Below are 14,910 nucleotides of genomic sequence, written 5' to 3'. Positions count from 1 at the left end.
AAATGAAACTCAAGACGGATGATCAAAATGTGAATGCTTCACTCCTTCTTTAAATGAGGAAAAAGAATACCCTTGGCAGGGAAGGGAGAGGCAAAGATTAAAACAGAGACTGAAGGAACACCCATTCAGAGCCTGCCCCACATGTGGCCCATACATATACAGCCACCCAATTAGACAGGATGGATGAAGCAAAGAAGTGCAGACCGACAGGAGCCGGATGTAGATCGCTCCTGAGAGACACAGCCAGAATACAGCAAATACAGAGGCGAATGCCAGCAGCAAACCACTGAACTGAGAGTAGGTCCCCCGTTGAAGGAATCAGAGAAAGAACTGGAAGAGCTTGAAGGGGCTCGAGACCCCAAAAGTACAACAATGCCAAGCAACCAGAGCTTCCAGGGACTAAGCCACTACCTAAAGACTATACATGGACTGACCCTGGACTCTGACCCCATAGGTAGCAATGAATATCCTAGTAAGAGCACCAGTGGAAGGGGAAGCCCTGGGTCCTGCTAAGACTGAACCCCCAGTGAACTAGACTATGGGGGAGGGCGGCAATGGGGGGAGGGTTGGGAGGGGAACACCCATAAGGAAGGGGAGGGGGGAGGGGGATGTTTGCCCGGAAACCGGGAAAGGGAATAACACTTGAAATGTATATAAGAAATACTCAAGTTAATAAAAAAAAAAAGAATTGTCAGATAATTATTTTATGTAATATTTCTGTCTATCTTTCGAAAGGCTTTGAATAAACAACTTTCTATTCCAGGTTAAGTTTACTGACAAGAGCAGTGTTAGCTTTCTCTCCCTCTTATACATGCCTGACACAGTCAACTTATGAAGGGATGGGTTGATTTCAGGGCCAAGGGTTTGGAGGTTTCAGTCTTTGATGGATTGGCCCTGCTGCTTTTAGTCCTGTCACAGGTCAGTGTGGGGCTGGTGGGTATGTCCTGTGGAGTGAAGCTGCTCCCCTTCGAGTGCAGAGGAGAGAGGGGGAGGGGTGAGCTTTTACTATCATCTCCTCTTGAAGGCGGACTAAAGACTGCCAAGTAGGAAATGCCACGTCAAGTTCCCACCACCAATCGCTAACCCCACCCTGGGCATCAGCCTTTTAACACAGAGACACCGGGGGGGGGGTCACAAGATCCTAAACATTGGGCACGTGTTTTGTGGGTGTACACAGAGACATTTTTGGGTCAGTGTTCACATTCAGGGACACTCATGCAGCATATGTTCTCTATGGTACACTGATCTGCCCACAGTGTCCTGTGCTATGGCATAAAGATTTGTGTCATTTTCTGCATGACCGTACTTGACAAAATATTAAGCCTGGGACAAAATGTGAGTTTGGTGGGTCTTTTTTTTTAAAATCATGGTTCCTATGTAATATAGTTCATATGTGTAAGTAGAAATTGGAGAACTATGTGAAGTTTCTCTTTTTGGTACTTCATAGCTGTAAAAAGATGGAGCCTGGTAACTGTTGACAGTCAGTGTGCAGAAGTGAAATTCTCTTACGCACTCACTTTGAAATCAGTGACCTCTTCTCCATAGGAGGCAGCTTCACTGATGATAGCCCACAGATGTCCACAGTGTGTAAAGGGGTGCATGTAAGCTCCGGCTGTCTGTCTTAAAGACTGGAGACACACACACACACACAGACACAGACACACAGACACACAGACACACACACAGACACACAGACACACACACAGACATACACACACACAGACATACACACACACAGACACACACACACAGACACACACAGACACACAGACACACACACAGACACAGACACACACACAGACACACACACAGACAGACACACACACAGACACACACACAGACATACACACAGACATACACACACACACAGACACACACACAGACACAGACACACACACACACAGACACAGACACACAGACACACAGACACACACACACACAGACACACACACAGACACACACACACACAGACACACACACACAGACACACACAGACACACAGACACACAGACACACACAGACACACACACAGACACACACACAGACAGACACACACACAGACACACACACAGACATACACACAGACATACACACACACACAGACACACACACAGACATACACACAGACACACACACACAGACACACACAGACACACACAGACACACACAGACACACACACACACCAGGAAATAAAGTGTTTAGTCTATGACTTTTTATTTGGCGTTTTTATTTTTAACATCTATTTTTTGTTCTTTGGATAGAATTATTGGGATTCTTTAAAAAAAAAAACAAATCTCTAACTGTATAACGATGATTAAATAGTGCATCCAATATGAATTCAGACTGCATTGAATTCAAACTATAGCTGAATGAAGAATTAAGATTTAGTCTGTGCCATGTGAGTAGGCTTAAGGCCGGCTTTGAGTGTGATCTTAGAGTTCAATCCATTGCTTGTTTCTGAAATGAGGGGATTAAGGATGGAGTACCTGTGTGATGTAACGCGCAGCAGGCACTCTGCACGACATCACACAGCCGGATTCAGCTAGAAACCATTTAGTCCCTGCCCTGAGGTAGTTCAGAGATGGATCACGCCGAGCTGATGGTGCTTAAACTCTGGGGCTCTCTACTTGGGGCTCTTCCCCAGGACTCTACTCTCTTAATTTTATATTCCTTTCCCTTGGGGGAACCCCTCAAAGGCCAGTTCCCTCAGACTTAGACCCACCCCTCAGGACAATTTCCTGCAAAAGACAAGGCTGGCATGATGCACTACGTCGCTATACGAGGTGGTATAGAGTTCTAATGTGTGCTAGTAGAGGAGTTCAGAGGAACAGATCCCATCTGTTTTGCTTTCTCTGTAGAAATTTACCCTTTGTCTATGTGTGTGCCAAGCTTAATGGGAATACTTGTTCCTCACCTCACTTCCTACTCATGGTAAAATCCCGTGGCCCTGTTTCCATGGAAATCAACTGGAGAGTCTGTGAGATGCCATGTTCCTATATTGACTGTTAGGACTCTGATGCCTGTAATGAAGAGGAAGCAATTTATTATGCCAACTCACCTCTCCTGAAGATAACCACCGGAAATACCATTTTCACACCAATGGCTTGCTAGGCTTGGTTGTGAGCCTCAGAGAGAATTTCTAAGGTATTTCTTTTGGTGTCTTCCGTGGCATTGAAGGAACGTTGAGAGCCAATTGCAGTATGTGCTAATCCTGCGAGAATAACCAGACGAGAACAGGTTCACACAGACGCTTCTGTGTTCCTTTCCCACCAGAGTCTGGCCTATGTGAAGTCAAGCTCTCATTTCCCTGGAGACTTCCAGTTGTGGCTGTTCGTGTATGGGACTGTTTACTTTCTGAGATTTCTTTTTAATCTGTTCAGTTTTTTTTTTTCTTTCTAGTATGAGTCTGTGTGATTGACAAGTAGGCAGTACTTTGAAGTCATGAATAGCTAATTGCGCATTTCCTTTATCCTTTACTTTTTCCTTACCCGGTGATTGGTAACTCACAGCGCTCCTGTCTGCTGTGATTTTTACCATGGTCCAGACTTAGGTTTTCTTTGCTTCCTTTTAACCTAAAAGAAAGTAATTTAATTGGGGGTTGACTGTGTGGGGCTTTGAGATTTTATTTTCTGTAATGTCAAGCATACATTTTACTCTGAGAAGCCCGTGTAAAGCCCCACTCCACCATTAAAGGAGCAGGGGAGTAGTAACACTGGAAATGCCCAACCTCAGTTGTTATTGGAGGTCCCCTCAGCAAGTGGTCTTCAGGGAGAGTCTCTCAGAGAGAGAGAACAGCCCGGAGGTGCAGATCCTGCTGTTTTCAGACAGTCTCGCTTTCTCTGATAACTAAGTTAGCAAATTCCAACATCATGCTGATCAGGGAGAGCCAGGCTCCAGAAACCCTGGCCAAGCCATTCTCAGCCCTCAGGCCAGTGTGGAAAGCATTAAGTTCTCCTGCATTGCATTTGAATTCCCTCAGAGGACTCTTGGGAAGCTTAAAGGCGGAGGTCACCTATGAACCTGTGCTTTAAGATGATTACTCTGTTTATGTCACAGAGACAAGGTGAATCAGTAGGTCTTTGAATGAATTTCTTCTTCCCATCTCTGCTTGCCATGGATTTTCAGAGACTTTACCTCATGCCATTTCTTTATTACAACTCTGGACTCACAAGTGAGAATCCAGTGGCTCAAAAAAACAAACAAACAAACAAACAAACAACCCCAAAACATCCCGTGGGCAAGCAGCAGAGGAGGGATCGAAGCTCAAAGCTACCCGACCCTCTTTTCCAGTACATCCAGCACCTCCCATGCTACCGCATAAAAAAGGCGCTGGGGAAGCCTTAGTCATCTTCCTGGCTGCTTCCTCATTTCATTTTCCCTGGAAATGGTATTTCACAACCTTGGGAAGTCCACTACAGCAGTACTTAGCAGCCGTTTGAAGCAAAGTGCCCATATACAAGGCATTGTGTGAAAACGGTCCAGCCTGCCAGGGTTCCGCCCTCTTACACACATGATGTGTGTGGTAAACAGACAGGAACGCTCACCAAGCCTATTCACAAAGGATGCGTATAATTAAAACTGCTGTGCCCCTCATGCCTGGAAGTCCAACACTTGGGAAGCTGAGGCAGGAGAATGACTGTGAGTTTGCAGTTGGCCTAGGATACAGAGTGGGACCCCATCTCAACCTCCATCTTACCAAGATGTTTCTAAATTTACTTTAAAGTATTTTCCGTAGGCCACAAACGCTTCCTGCTTTCAGAGTTTTAGGATATGGTATGGAAAAAGCCACTTCTCTTTCTTTTAGTTGTGAGCTTTGTGTGTTAGGCTTGTATAATGGTTGAGGGGGACACAGGGGTAGGGGGCTGCAGATGAGCCATAGCGAGAGGTCTCCAGGTCATGGAGCGATGCCTTTGCTGAGGACAGGGACCCTCAGTCCCTCCTGCTTCGCTCTTTCTCCTCCAGGCTATGAGATCAGCAGGTTTGCTCTTCCGTGCTCCCCACTGAGATGTGCCACCTTGCTCAGGCAAGCAAAAACAACAGGGCTAACCCAGCATGGACCAAAACTGAAGCACAGTAATTTTATTCTCCTTGTAAATTGATTAGCCCCGGTATTTGTTACAGTGTGAGAAAGCTGACTGACTGGCTGGCTAATACACACTCCTTCCTGGTTTTAATCCTCTGAGTCAGGTTCTGTAGGCATGCAGTGGTAATGTAAAATAGCATGCTGGTTCTAGGGGCCTTGTCTTGTTCCTTAGCCACACAATGGTGATGTGAGGTACTGCTTTAGTTGTAGGGTCCTTCTGTGCTTTGACTGGATAATGAAGGGAAAGCTTCACAACTGGAGAATATGGCTGGTGTTCCTTTCTCTGTGGTGTTTTGAGTGTTCTTCAACTGCCACACCTCTGAGAGGAGCGATGCTTGTGGTAGGGGTTTAGGAACACTGCCTAACAAACAAATATTTTACTCATGTTTCTTGGTGTCTTCTGGAAGGTACTGCAGTGGGTGCCACTCAGATTGTGATCAGATCTGCTGGGAGGGTCTAACCTGCCTGCTGAGTGTACTGTCCCATCAAGTCAGTGAGGAATAAGACAAGTTCTTAGTGAAAAACAAAAGAAAGACTGCGTCCTTGGCAGCTGTGGGCTAGTAGTAAATTTTGTAAAAAGCACACCCTGTAAATCCATTCAGTTCTCAAACACCTCCTCAGAAGCAGCTGACTAGGAATGTCCCAGCATGCAGCATGCGTGCAGCGTGTCCCAGATGACTTCACCTCACTTAAAAATAACCAAGTTTTCATTGTCCTGAAGTTCAGCTATGCACTTGACAAGTAGTCTTAGGTTCATGCCAGCATGTGTCGCCCAGAGAAGCTCCTTGGCTGTGCGTTCCTTCTGGAGGCGGCCATGAGTCTAGTACCCGTTCTCTGTTCCTCCAGGTCAAGGGAAATGGCTCTCAGTGGGGAAAGCCGTAGGGAGCAGGTCCTGGAGCGGCTCAGATGTAACCTTCTGAAAAGCTTTTCTAACCTGCTCGTCCTAAGAGTACTAAAGTTCAGATGGCGTTGGTTTTAGTTACTATTCCCACAGGGTCAAGTGCAAAGAAGGAGGCTGGAGTGCTCATAAGCCTTCTCCCTCTGATGCAGGAGGCCGGGAGATTTAATCCCTCTGGGCTTCTGGGTGCTCATTCTGCTGATTCAGTGCAAAGACTTTCAGGAAATCGAAACATTGCTTTGTTTCTTTGTTTCTTATTCAGTTTAAAATAAAAACATCCTGGATATCCAATAAGGATAGCAGTTTCTTAGTAAATGATGGACTTTTCATTTTTTAACTTTTTAAAAAAATAGATGTTTAAATATCTAGGTCTGGTTTTGATAACTCCTTGGGCAAAGTTAAAGCCTTTGGGTGTGTTTTGTCTTAGAAAAAGAAAAAGACAAGTTGAACTGAGGTTGGTCCTGCGACTGTGGGAGACATGAGGTTATTGATAGTGTAGGTGAAGAGGACCATGGGAAACTCTGGGCATCAAAATGTCTATTGCTTGAAAAAAGGAGCTTAAAAAAAGTTGTCGGTCCATCTTTTTTTATGAAGTGTTCATTTTCTTGCTCTTTCGTGTTTTCTCGGATTGAGAACTCTTCAGGTCAGAGCTATAGAAGATAAACCTTTGTAATAATTTACACATCCGTCTGTGCAGGCAGAGAGATGGAGAAGGGAGTCCGTGAGTCCTTGTGAAAGGCAGTGACTCGGTTTCTTAGAGCACACAAAGAGGAACGAGCTCCAGCTGACAGTGTGCTTTCCAGTCCCCGGGGCCCATGTTGGACTTGGGTCCAGTGTACCTGTTAAACAGTCCGGTTGGAAGCTACTGAGTCTGTGGCAGTTTGTTGTAGCAGCAATAGCTAAGAAACAAGGACATCTTAGGGAGAGTGTCTCCTGAAATCTCAAGTTCCTGGACTCGGGTGCCAAGGTCAGATGTGCCCTCTCTGCCTTTGTTTTTAGGGCAGTGTGCCCTGGGCCTCCGTGGTCTCACTGCCAGAAGCCCGAGCCTCGGCAGGCAGGCACTGTTACTGTTTTCTCCTGTAACCATGCCAGTTCCCTTGGGTTAACCAGAAAACTTTAATCTGGTACAGTTTTAGAATTACCTCTAACCATAATTATGTGAGGGGAACTGGAAATAAGTTCTCTCCCTGGCTACTTTGGTTCAGTAATTCAATTGATTTTTTTTTTTTTCTTTTACCAAATGGACCTGCATCCCACTCAGCTGAACCGTGGGAATTGTCAGTGGAGCACAGGGAGGGCAAAGTCCTGATTTGTGGGATGGTAGTGAAGTGGAAGCTGTCAAGGCTTCGCCTCACAGCGTAACCAGACTTTTTCTTCCTGAAGTAGGGTTTGTAAGAGATGAAAATGTTTCCTTCAGCTGAGCTGAGTCTTTCTGCCTCCCACCCCACTTAGCAACAGTGACAGGGCATTCAGGATACAGTTACCTTTGTTTTCTTTTAAATCTGAGAAGTCTATTGAGTTACTTTGAAAGATTCTTTTTAAAGTATGTATATATTTGGAAATGAGAAAATGGACAAGAACCTAAAAGACAATGTGGCTATTCTGAGTGGTAACTAGAAAGTTTACATTTGACTCATAATCTAGAGCAGTGGTTCTGACCATGTTCTAGCAATTGGTAAAATAAATAAATAAATAAATAAATAAATAAATCAATCAATCAATCACAACCCCCTCTAAGAGTCTGCTCAGGGTCCTCGGGATGGCCCAGTGGGTCAGAACACACACGAGAGAAGGTCGTAAGTGTGGACCCACTCCCACCTATAACCCCAGTGCTATTGGGAGTGTAGGGGCAGGAGAATTGCTGTTGCTGGTGCCAGCCTCTCTCCAGATTCAGTGAGAATCCCTGGCTCAGAGGGTGATAAGAGAATGACTACCCACCCCTCACCCCCTCACACACAACCCCTCATTCTCTCTGGTCTCTGTATACATGCAGGAATGCATGCACCTACACACAGAAAAGTGCATACACTACGTATATAGACCTCATTACACATATACCCTGCCCTCACAAGAGTCTACTTACTAACACTGGGATCTTGAAGTTTGTTGATAATAATAAACTTCTTTACTTTATTTTTTATTGGATTTTTTTTATTACATTTCAAATGTTATCCCCTTTCCTGGTTTCCCATCCATAAACCCTATCCCATCCCCCTCCCCTGCTTCTATGAGGGTGTTCCCCCACCCATCCCTTCTTGCCTCCCAGGATCCTGTCTTCTGTTTCTCCAAGAAGAGATGCCTAGAATATGTCCTTCCTCTGCCTCCTGCCCCCTGCCTTACCCTTTCCCCTCCGGTAACCAACTTCACAGTGGAAGCTGGATTTTTCCAAGATAGACTAAGTGACCATGACCCAGTTTTTTGTCCGTCCTGGGAGGTGGGAGTGCCATCTGTGGAGGGCATTATTCAGGACATTTCAAAACAACCCTGTCTGGTCTGTGGGAAGCAGAGCAAACCGTCTTAGTCTTCACGTGAAGTTCCAGACAACTGCTGGCTGCTGCATGCCCAGTGTTCTCCCGATTGAAGGTTCTGGATGTTTTTTTCATTCCTTACAACTTGAGTTCTTGTGGGTCAGCGAAAGGATGCCCAAGTGTAGAAGCTGGGATTCATTCAAAGACTCCCAGAGGGCTTTAAGTCAGCAGCTTCCTGTGTGGTCTCTTCCTCCACTCCCTCCTTCTGCCATTCACTGTTCCCACCAACTATCCTGTCCTTCCCTGCCCTCCCCAGGCTTTCCTTTCATAGCAGGAGAAGGTGAGCTAGTTCTTGATTGTGTTGACTGTCTGTTACACCAGGCCTGGGGCTGTAGCAGGAGGCAAGAGAGGAGTAAAACCTCATCTCACCTCATGTGCTAGGACACCCTGGCCTGACCTCCTGTCTGCTCTGCTCCTCACTCTCTGCCGATGTTCAGATGTGTCAGGAGTGTGTATATGTGTGTGGAGTGTGTGTGTGTGTGAGGTGTGTGTATGAGGTGTGTATGTGTGAGGTGTATGTGTGTGTGGTATGTGTATGTGTGTGTGGTGTATGTGTATGTGTCAGGTATGTGGGTGTGTGTATGTGTATGTGTCAGGTATGTGTGTGTGGTATGTGTGTGTATGTGTGTCAGGTGTGTGGTGTGTGTGTGTCACGTGTGTGTGTATGTGAGGTATGTGTGTGTGTCAGGTGTGTGTGTGTCAGGTGTGTGTGTGTCAGGTATGTGTGTGGTGTGTGTGTATGTGTATGTGTCAGGTGTGTGTGTGTGGTATGTATGTGTATGTGTGTCAGGTGTGTGGTGTGTGTGAGGTATGTGCGTGTGTGAGCTGTGTGTGTGAGGTGTGTGTGTGGTATGTGTGTGAGGTGTGTGTCAGGTGTGTGTATGTGTATGTGTCAGGTATGTGTGGTATGTGTGTGTATTTGTGTCAGGTGTGTGGTGTGTGTGAGGTATGTGTGTGAGGTATGTGCGTGTGAGGTGTGTGTGAGGTGTGTGTGTGTGAGGTGTGTGTGTGTGTGTGAGGTGTGTGTGAGGTGTGTGTGTGTGTCAGGTGTGTGTATGTGTATGTGTCAGGTATGTGTGTGTGGTATGTGTGTGTATGTGTGTCAGGTGTGTGGTGTATGTAAGGTATGTGTGTGTGTGAGGTATGTGTGTGTGAGGTATGTGCGTGTGTGTGGTGTGTGTGTGTGGTGTGTGTGTGTGTGTGTGTGTGGTGTGTGCGTGCGTGCCTGTGATGTATTAGAAAGGTGTCTGATGGCATGCAGAAGAGGATGTTAGATACCCTTCTCTAGCTGCCCCTTTCCCTCAAGTCTTTCACTGAGCCTGGAGGTAGCTCCAGTTACCAATTTTTCTGTCTCTGTCCTCCACTGGAGTATAATTGTGTGCAGCCATACCCAGCTTTTGAACATGGCTAATAGGGATTTGAACTGAGGTCACCGTGCTCATTTAGGAAATACTTGTATCCCTGAGCCATTTCCTTAGGCCCAGTGATTTATTCTTAATGTCTAGAACAGTAAGTACCCGGGCACAGTCCTTGATAAACACTCCCCATCCAATGACAACTAAAGCCATCCAAGAACGAGCTCACAAGTGAGTGGACAGGGTCTTGACATCACACAATGAGCAAGTAATCTACTTACAGCCTTCCTTACAGCATGTGTGGGAGGACGGTGACTTAGTGCTGGGCCCAGGGCCTGCCTGCCAAGGTTCAAATCTCTATTCCACCTGCCAGTGACATCGTGCAGGCATTATTACGTAAGCTTTCAGGGTTGCACTTTATCTCTCTGTGAAATTGGAAGAATGATACCACCCTGCAGGGTTATTATGGGAATCGAGTGAAACAGCCTGGCAGAAGCAGTTGGCACAGCTCTGGCATGGCACGTTACCTGTCATTACAGTGGCTCATTTGCCTGCATCAAGTAGGGCTCTCAGACTCTTTAGGGGGACGGCATCCTGGTCTGCTTCTATCAGACTTGGCTGCTGGAGCACAGAGATGAGACTGTTCTCTAGAGAGACGACATCTGTGGACAACTTGGGACTTCTTTGAACTATCAATGCCTGGTCCTTCCTCACTTCAAATACATTTTAAGTACTTTGCTCAGATGAGTTTCAAATAAACTCCTTGGAAACGGCTCTTCCGTATTTAAACATTTTTTTTTCTTTCTCTTATTCAAGTAACTTTTAGGCTATAGTAAATAATTGCTTACAGCTAAACTATATAAGACATTTGTAAGTCTTTTTGCCTAATGACAACATGAGAAACCCATGTCAAAAGTCATCTGGCAATGTGCCTTCCGACTTAAGTTTTATAAAGAAGGGTGCTTGCTCCTTGAGAAGCCCAAGGGGGCTGAGCTTTGCTCTCTCTCCAGCCCCAAGGAGGCTTTGTGGAGATTGGAGATGGCATTGTTGACAGGCCTACTCGTAGCTTTTCTGTTGGCACTAATTAAGCACACACACGTGTACATGCTCTATTTGCCTCCTTGGAGTGGAAGCCATGAACTTGGCTTTGATCTTTTGATAGGAAGCTGTGAGCAGACTCAGGAAACATCAAAAGAGGTGTCTTCGTCTGGGAAGCCCAACTCTGACATGAACTCTAAAGAGTTCTCCGTTCCAAAACTGATTTATTCTGTTTTCCGTAGAGCATTACTTCTCCATAATGATAAAGGGTTAGAGCCCACAGTCACCCCTGCCTGGTGCATTCAATTCTAGAAGGTTCTCCCACCCTTTGTCTTTATAATGGTACATAATAGACCTTTGAGGTTTCATACTGCAAATACCAGAATCTCTTTTAAAAAAAATCTTAAAAAACTTTTTCATGTTAATTTTGGATGTTTTGAATAATTACAGCCAAAACTCAAACTTTTTGTGCTCCTAAGCCAGTGGTTCTCAATCTGTGGATCACAACACCTTTGGCAAACCTTTATTTCCAAAATATTTACATGTCAATTCATAACAGTAGCTAACAGTTAAGCAGTAGCAATGAAAATAATTTTATATCTGGGAGTCCCACGACACGAGGAACTGTACCATGGGGTCACATCCTTAGGAGGGTTGAGAACCACTGTCCTAACCCCTAGAGATGAGAGCACCGACATGTTAAGGCGCTGTGTGAGGGGGCAGATGGTGCTTTTGCAGTCTCTGAACCAAGTATTAGAGCAGTCTGTTGGCATGTCCGCTGTGGCCTCCCTAGAACAGTTACTGCTCACCACAAATGTCTCTCCTGTATCAGCTGGGTACAAGCATTGTTGTGAGCTTCAGAGAGCAGTGAGCACAGATTCAAAAATACCACTCACCTAACATTTATGTTCTAGTCAATCAATACCCAACACAACAACCCTGACCTTATATCAGGTTAGGAGATATTGAAAGCTGTAGAGAGAGAGAGAGAAAGGTAGTGAAGGGGGTGGTGTTAGAGTTGGATTGTATTTTAAACAGAATGTCCAAACAGAATGTCCAGGAAAGGCCTTGCTGGTAAGGCAGCACTTCAGCAAAGATCCAGGGGACCCAGGGGACCTGCCATGGTAAACATCAGAAGCAAGAGACAGCTATGAGGTGGAGGTGGGGCAGGAGGATGATTGACAGGTTGGCGAGGCAGGTGGAGATCATGGTCAGGTGTGAGGGAGGGGAAATGTGGAAGTTATGGATAGAGCACAGTGAGCAGAAGATTTCATGGTTTCTGAGAGGTGAGACTGGTCTTTTCTTAGACTGGAATCATGGGAGGGGTCTGAAGGCAGAAGGGCCATGCCCTGACTTTCTTGAACAGAATTGTCATGGTGGCCGGGTAGACACCCAGAGATCAGATTAGTCGAGTTGCTTTATCTTGAAGATGGCTATCGTTAGAGGCAGACTAGAAACAGAAGTGATAAGAAGTGATTGGACTCAGGTGTGTAGTAAGTGCAGGGCTGGCGGTTCTCGGTTCTCCGAGTGGGTCGGATGGAGCGAGATTTGAGCAACTGGACTTTGTGCCCTTCCAACCCTTACCTGATAATTGACAGCTCCTGGAGGCCTCTGAGTTAGTTTCAAACCATCAGCGTGGTCCCAGTTGTGAACTGTGGACAGACACACTCTGGCAGTGGAGAGAAGAAGTAGTTGTCTGGTCTTAGCCACTGTTAATGGAGACAGGCTAATTAATGCACAGGAATGCTCAGTCTTTCTCGGCACTGTGCTGTGACACTGTGTTCTCAGGGAGGAACTGAGAGAGCTGTTGGTGCCTCCCAACCTCCACTTCAGCTCCAAAAAGAACCAAAAAGGAGCAGGAGAAATTAGAGACCCCCCCCCCCAAAAAAAAAGGAAGATCTGGCAGCTGCCAGTGAAAACATCTGAAAGGAAAGCTATCCGTGAAGTGTGTATGTTTTCCTGGAAGGTGTGCTGGCTCATCTCTGTCTATTTATATCTCTCACAGTTCCTAACTGTAAGGTAAGGATGGTTCCTGAGAGAACACTAACAGGCAAATTAGCATGACAAAACAAAGATCCAGAGCCCTGTTTAGTAACTGAGGGCTATGGGGAGAGCTAGGGAAGCTTGGTGACATTGCAAATGGATCCCCTTTCCTGCACCCTCCCCAGACTCTCCTACTTCAGCAAACCACAAAATCCGCTGTGAGGTAACATGCGGACACAGTTCACTATGACACAGTTCACTATGATGGTGGCCAAAGGAAAGAGGCAAAAAAGTCCCACTGTGTTTATTTACTGGGAGCTTCTTTTCCCACCCCTGCCTGGCTCATGTGGGGTTGAGGAAATCTTAATCTGAATGAGCTCCTGTCTCAGGAAGAGCAGAGGGCAGCCCTGAAGCTGTCACCTAGCAGGTGCTGCACTGGGTGAAGAGGACAGAAGGGTCAAGGCCATGGAAAATCCCATTGTGAGGCCAAGACACCAATAAAGCTGATAGTTGGAGAAAGGAGCAGGGTGTGTGCCTGCCTGCCTGCCTGCCTGCCTGCCTGTCTGTCTGTCTGTCTGTCTGTGTGTCTAAAGACGCAACCTAGAACTTGTCAGGATGGGGCGATTGGGATGCCAGATGGACTGACAGTCACTTAAAGCAGGCTTTTATTTTGTAAAGAATTTGTAAATCCTAAGAACAAGAACCCATAGGACCTTTTAACCCCTGTACAAACAAAGTATGCTCTTTAAAAATGTACACCCTCCAGTACAGGTTCTAGTATCAAAACCTCAGGGCAACAGCAGTCTTTCAAACTCCAGGGATCTGAATTCTTTCTTCTTGGGAGGAGAAACTACAGAAACAGCCTAGGCCTTTTTGAGTTAATGGATGTTCCTTAAGGACTGAGTATCAGTTACTGACGTATTCCATAGTGCCTACAGAGCTGGGGATTGAAGCCTTGGGCGTGCTGGGCAAAGCACTCTACCACTGAGCCACCGCTCCAGCCCCTAGATACACAGTCTATGCAAAACGAAGCTCGGCACATTCGCACAAAGTGCAAATTTCTTTCCACTAGAGTTCAAATAAAAGCTTATCATATACTTGGGGACTGGTCAGCCTATTTAGTAAAAATTGGAGTCTGTGACAAGCAAAATTTTAAATCCTAAGCACTGACTACTTTCCCCAAAAGAGGACCTTGTTCTCCTCTTCTTGGCCCATATGGACCAGCCTGGCTTAGGGGAGGGGAGGTCACAACTGCAGCCGTTCCCTGCAGCAAAGACTGTATTTGTATTCTCAGCCCTTGCCCTCATCCCAGCCTTCAAGAGTCCAAGGTTGTTCCCAGGGCCCCCCCAGCACTGACCTACTCGGAAGAAGACCACACTCCCAGGTGTCTCATGGGTGCACCACTTTTGTGCCCATGCAGGGCCAGCATTTCACCGTGTGCCCACACAGCCGTGTGTCCCTGCATAGACCACAAGAGTAGAAGATAGGCTTGCATGAGAGTTCAGAGGAATCTGCCTTCTTTACAGTGTGTGAGGTATGATCTCTCACTGAGATGAAACCCCAATTTATAGAAGAAACTCTTGGAACTATGGGTTACAGTGAGAGCATTCTAAAGAAACACGACAGTTAAATGCTGCTGCTATTTGGAGTAGACTTACCTCAGTTTTCTCTTAATGCTGCTTTATTTTGGTGTCATTTCATGTGTATTTATTTCCTTGATTGTTCCTGATGTGTTATTTTAATCCTGAAGTTGTATAGAGCAGCCCTAATGACTATTTTTGTTTGCCTGTTTTCATCTTTAAAGGTATGGAAACTTGACAGGCCCACATTGGGAAGACGATGGAAGCCAAAGTTCACCTGAGTCTAAGGCCGTGATCCGGAAGTGAGTGTGTCGTCCTTCTCATTACTAACTCTCAGGACAGTGTCTTGGCCAAGCTCAAGCTTGGTGCATGAGCAGGGTGCTGCGAGCCTTCAGTCTCAGCACTTGCAAAACCAAGGCAGCAGAAGCGTGACTCTGAGGACAG

At 46.0% G+C, this 14,910-nt stretch overlaps 1 protein-coding gene across 7 annotated transcripts in view; it reads left to right on the top strand.

Moving 5' to 3' along the window:
• Ralgdsl1 (ral guanine nucleotide dissociation stimulator like 1) overlaps positions 1 to 14,910 on the top strand; it is a 269,618-nt gene that overhangs the window by 201,438 nt on the left and 53,270 nt on the right. For all 7 annotated transcript variants that reach the window (NM_001105957.2, XM_063272095.1, XM_017598701.3 and 4 more), the window contains one exon: positions 14,691 to 14,768. In NM_001105957.2, the coding sequence (NP_001099427.2) occupies positions 14,691 to 14,768 (78 nt within the window). The remainder of the gene's footprint in view (positions 1 to 14,690; positions 14,769 to 14,910) is intronic.

The sequence above is a fragment of the Rattus norvegicus genome, chromosome 13 (genome assembly GCF_036323735.1).
Source record: "Rattus norvegicus strain BN/NHsdMcwi chromosome 13, GRCr8, whole genome shotgun sequence".
Classification (NCBI taxonomy): Eukaryota; Metazoa; Chordata; class Mammalia; order Rodentia; family Muridae; genus Rattus; species Rattus norvegicus.
Note: the sequence above shows the minus strand (reverse complement) of the source record. Positions and strands in the feature narration are given on the sequence as shown.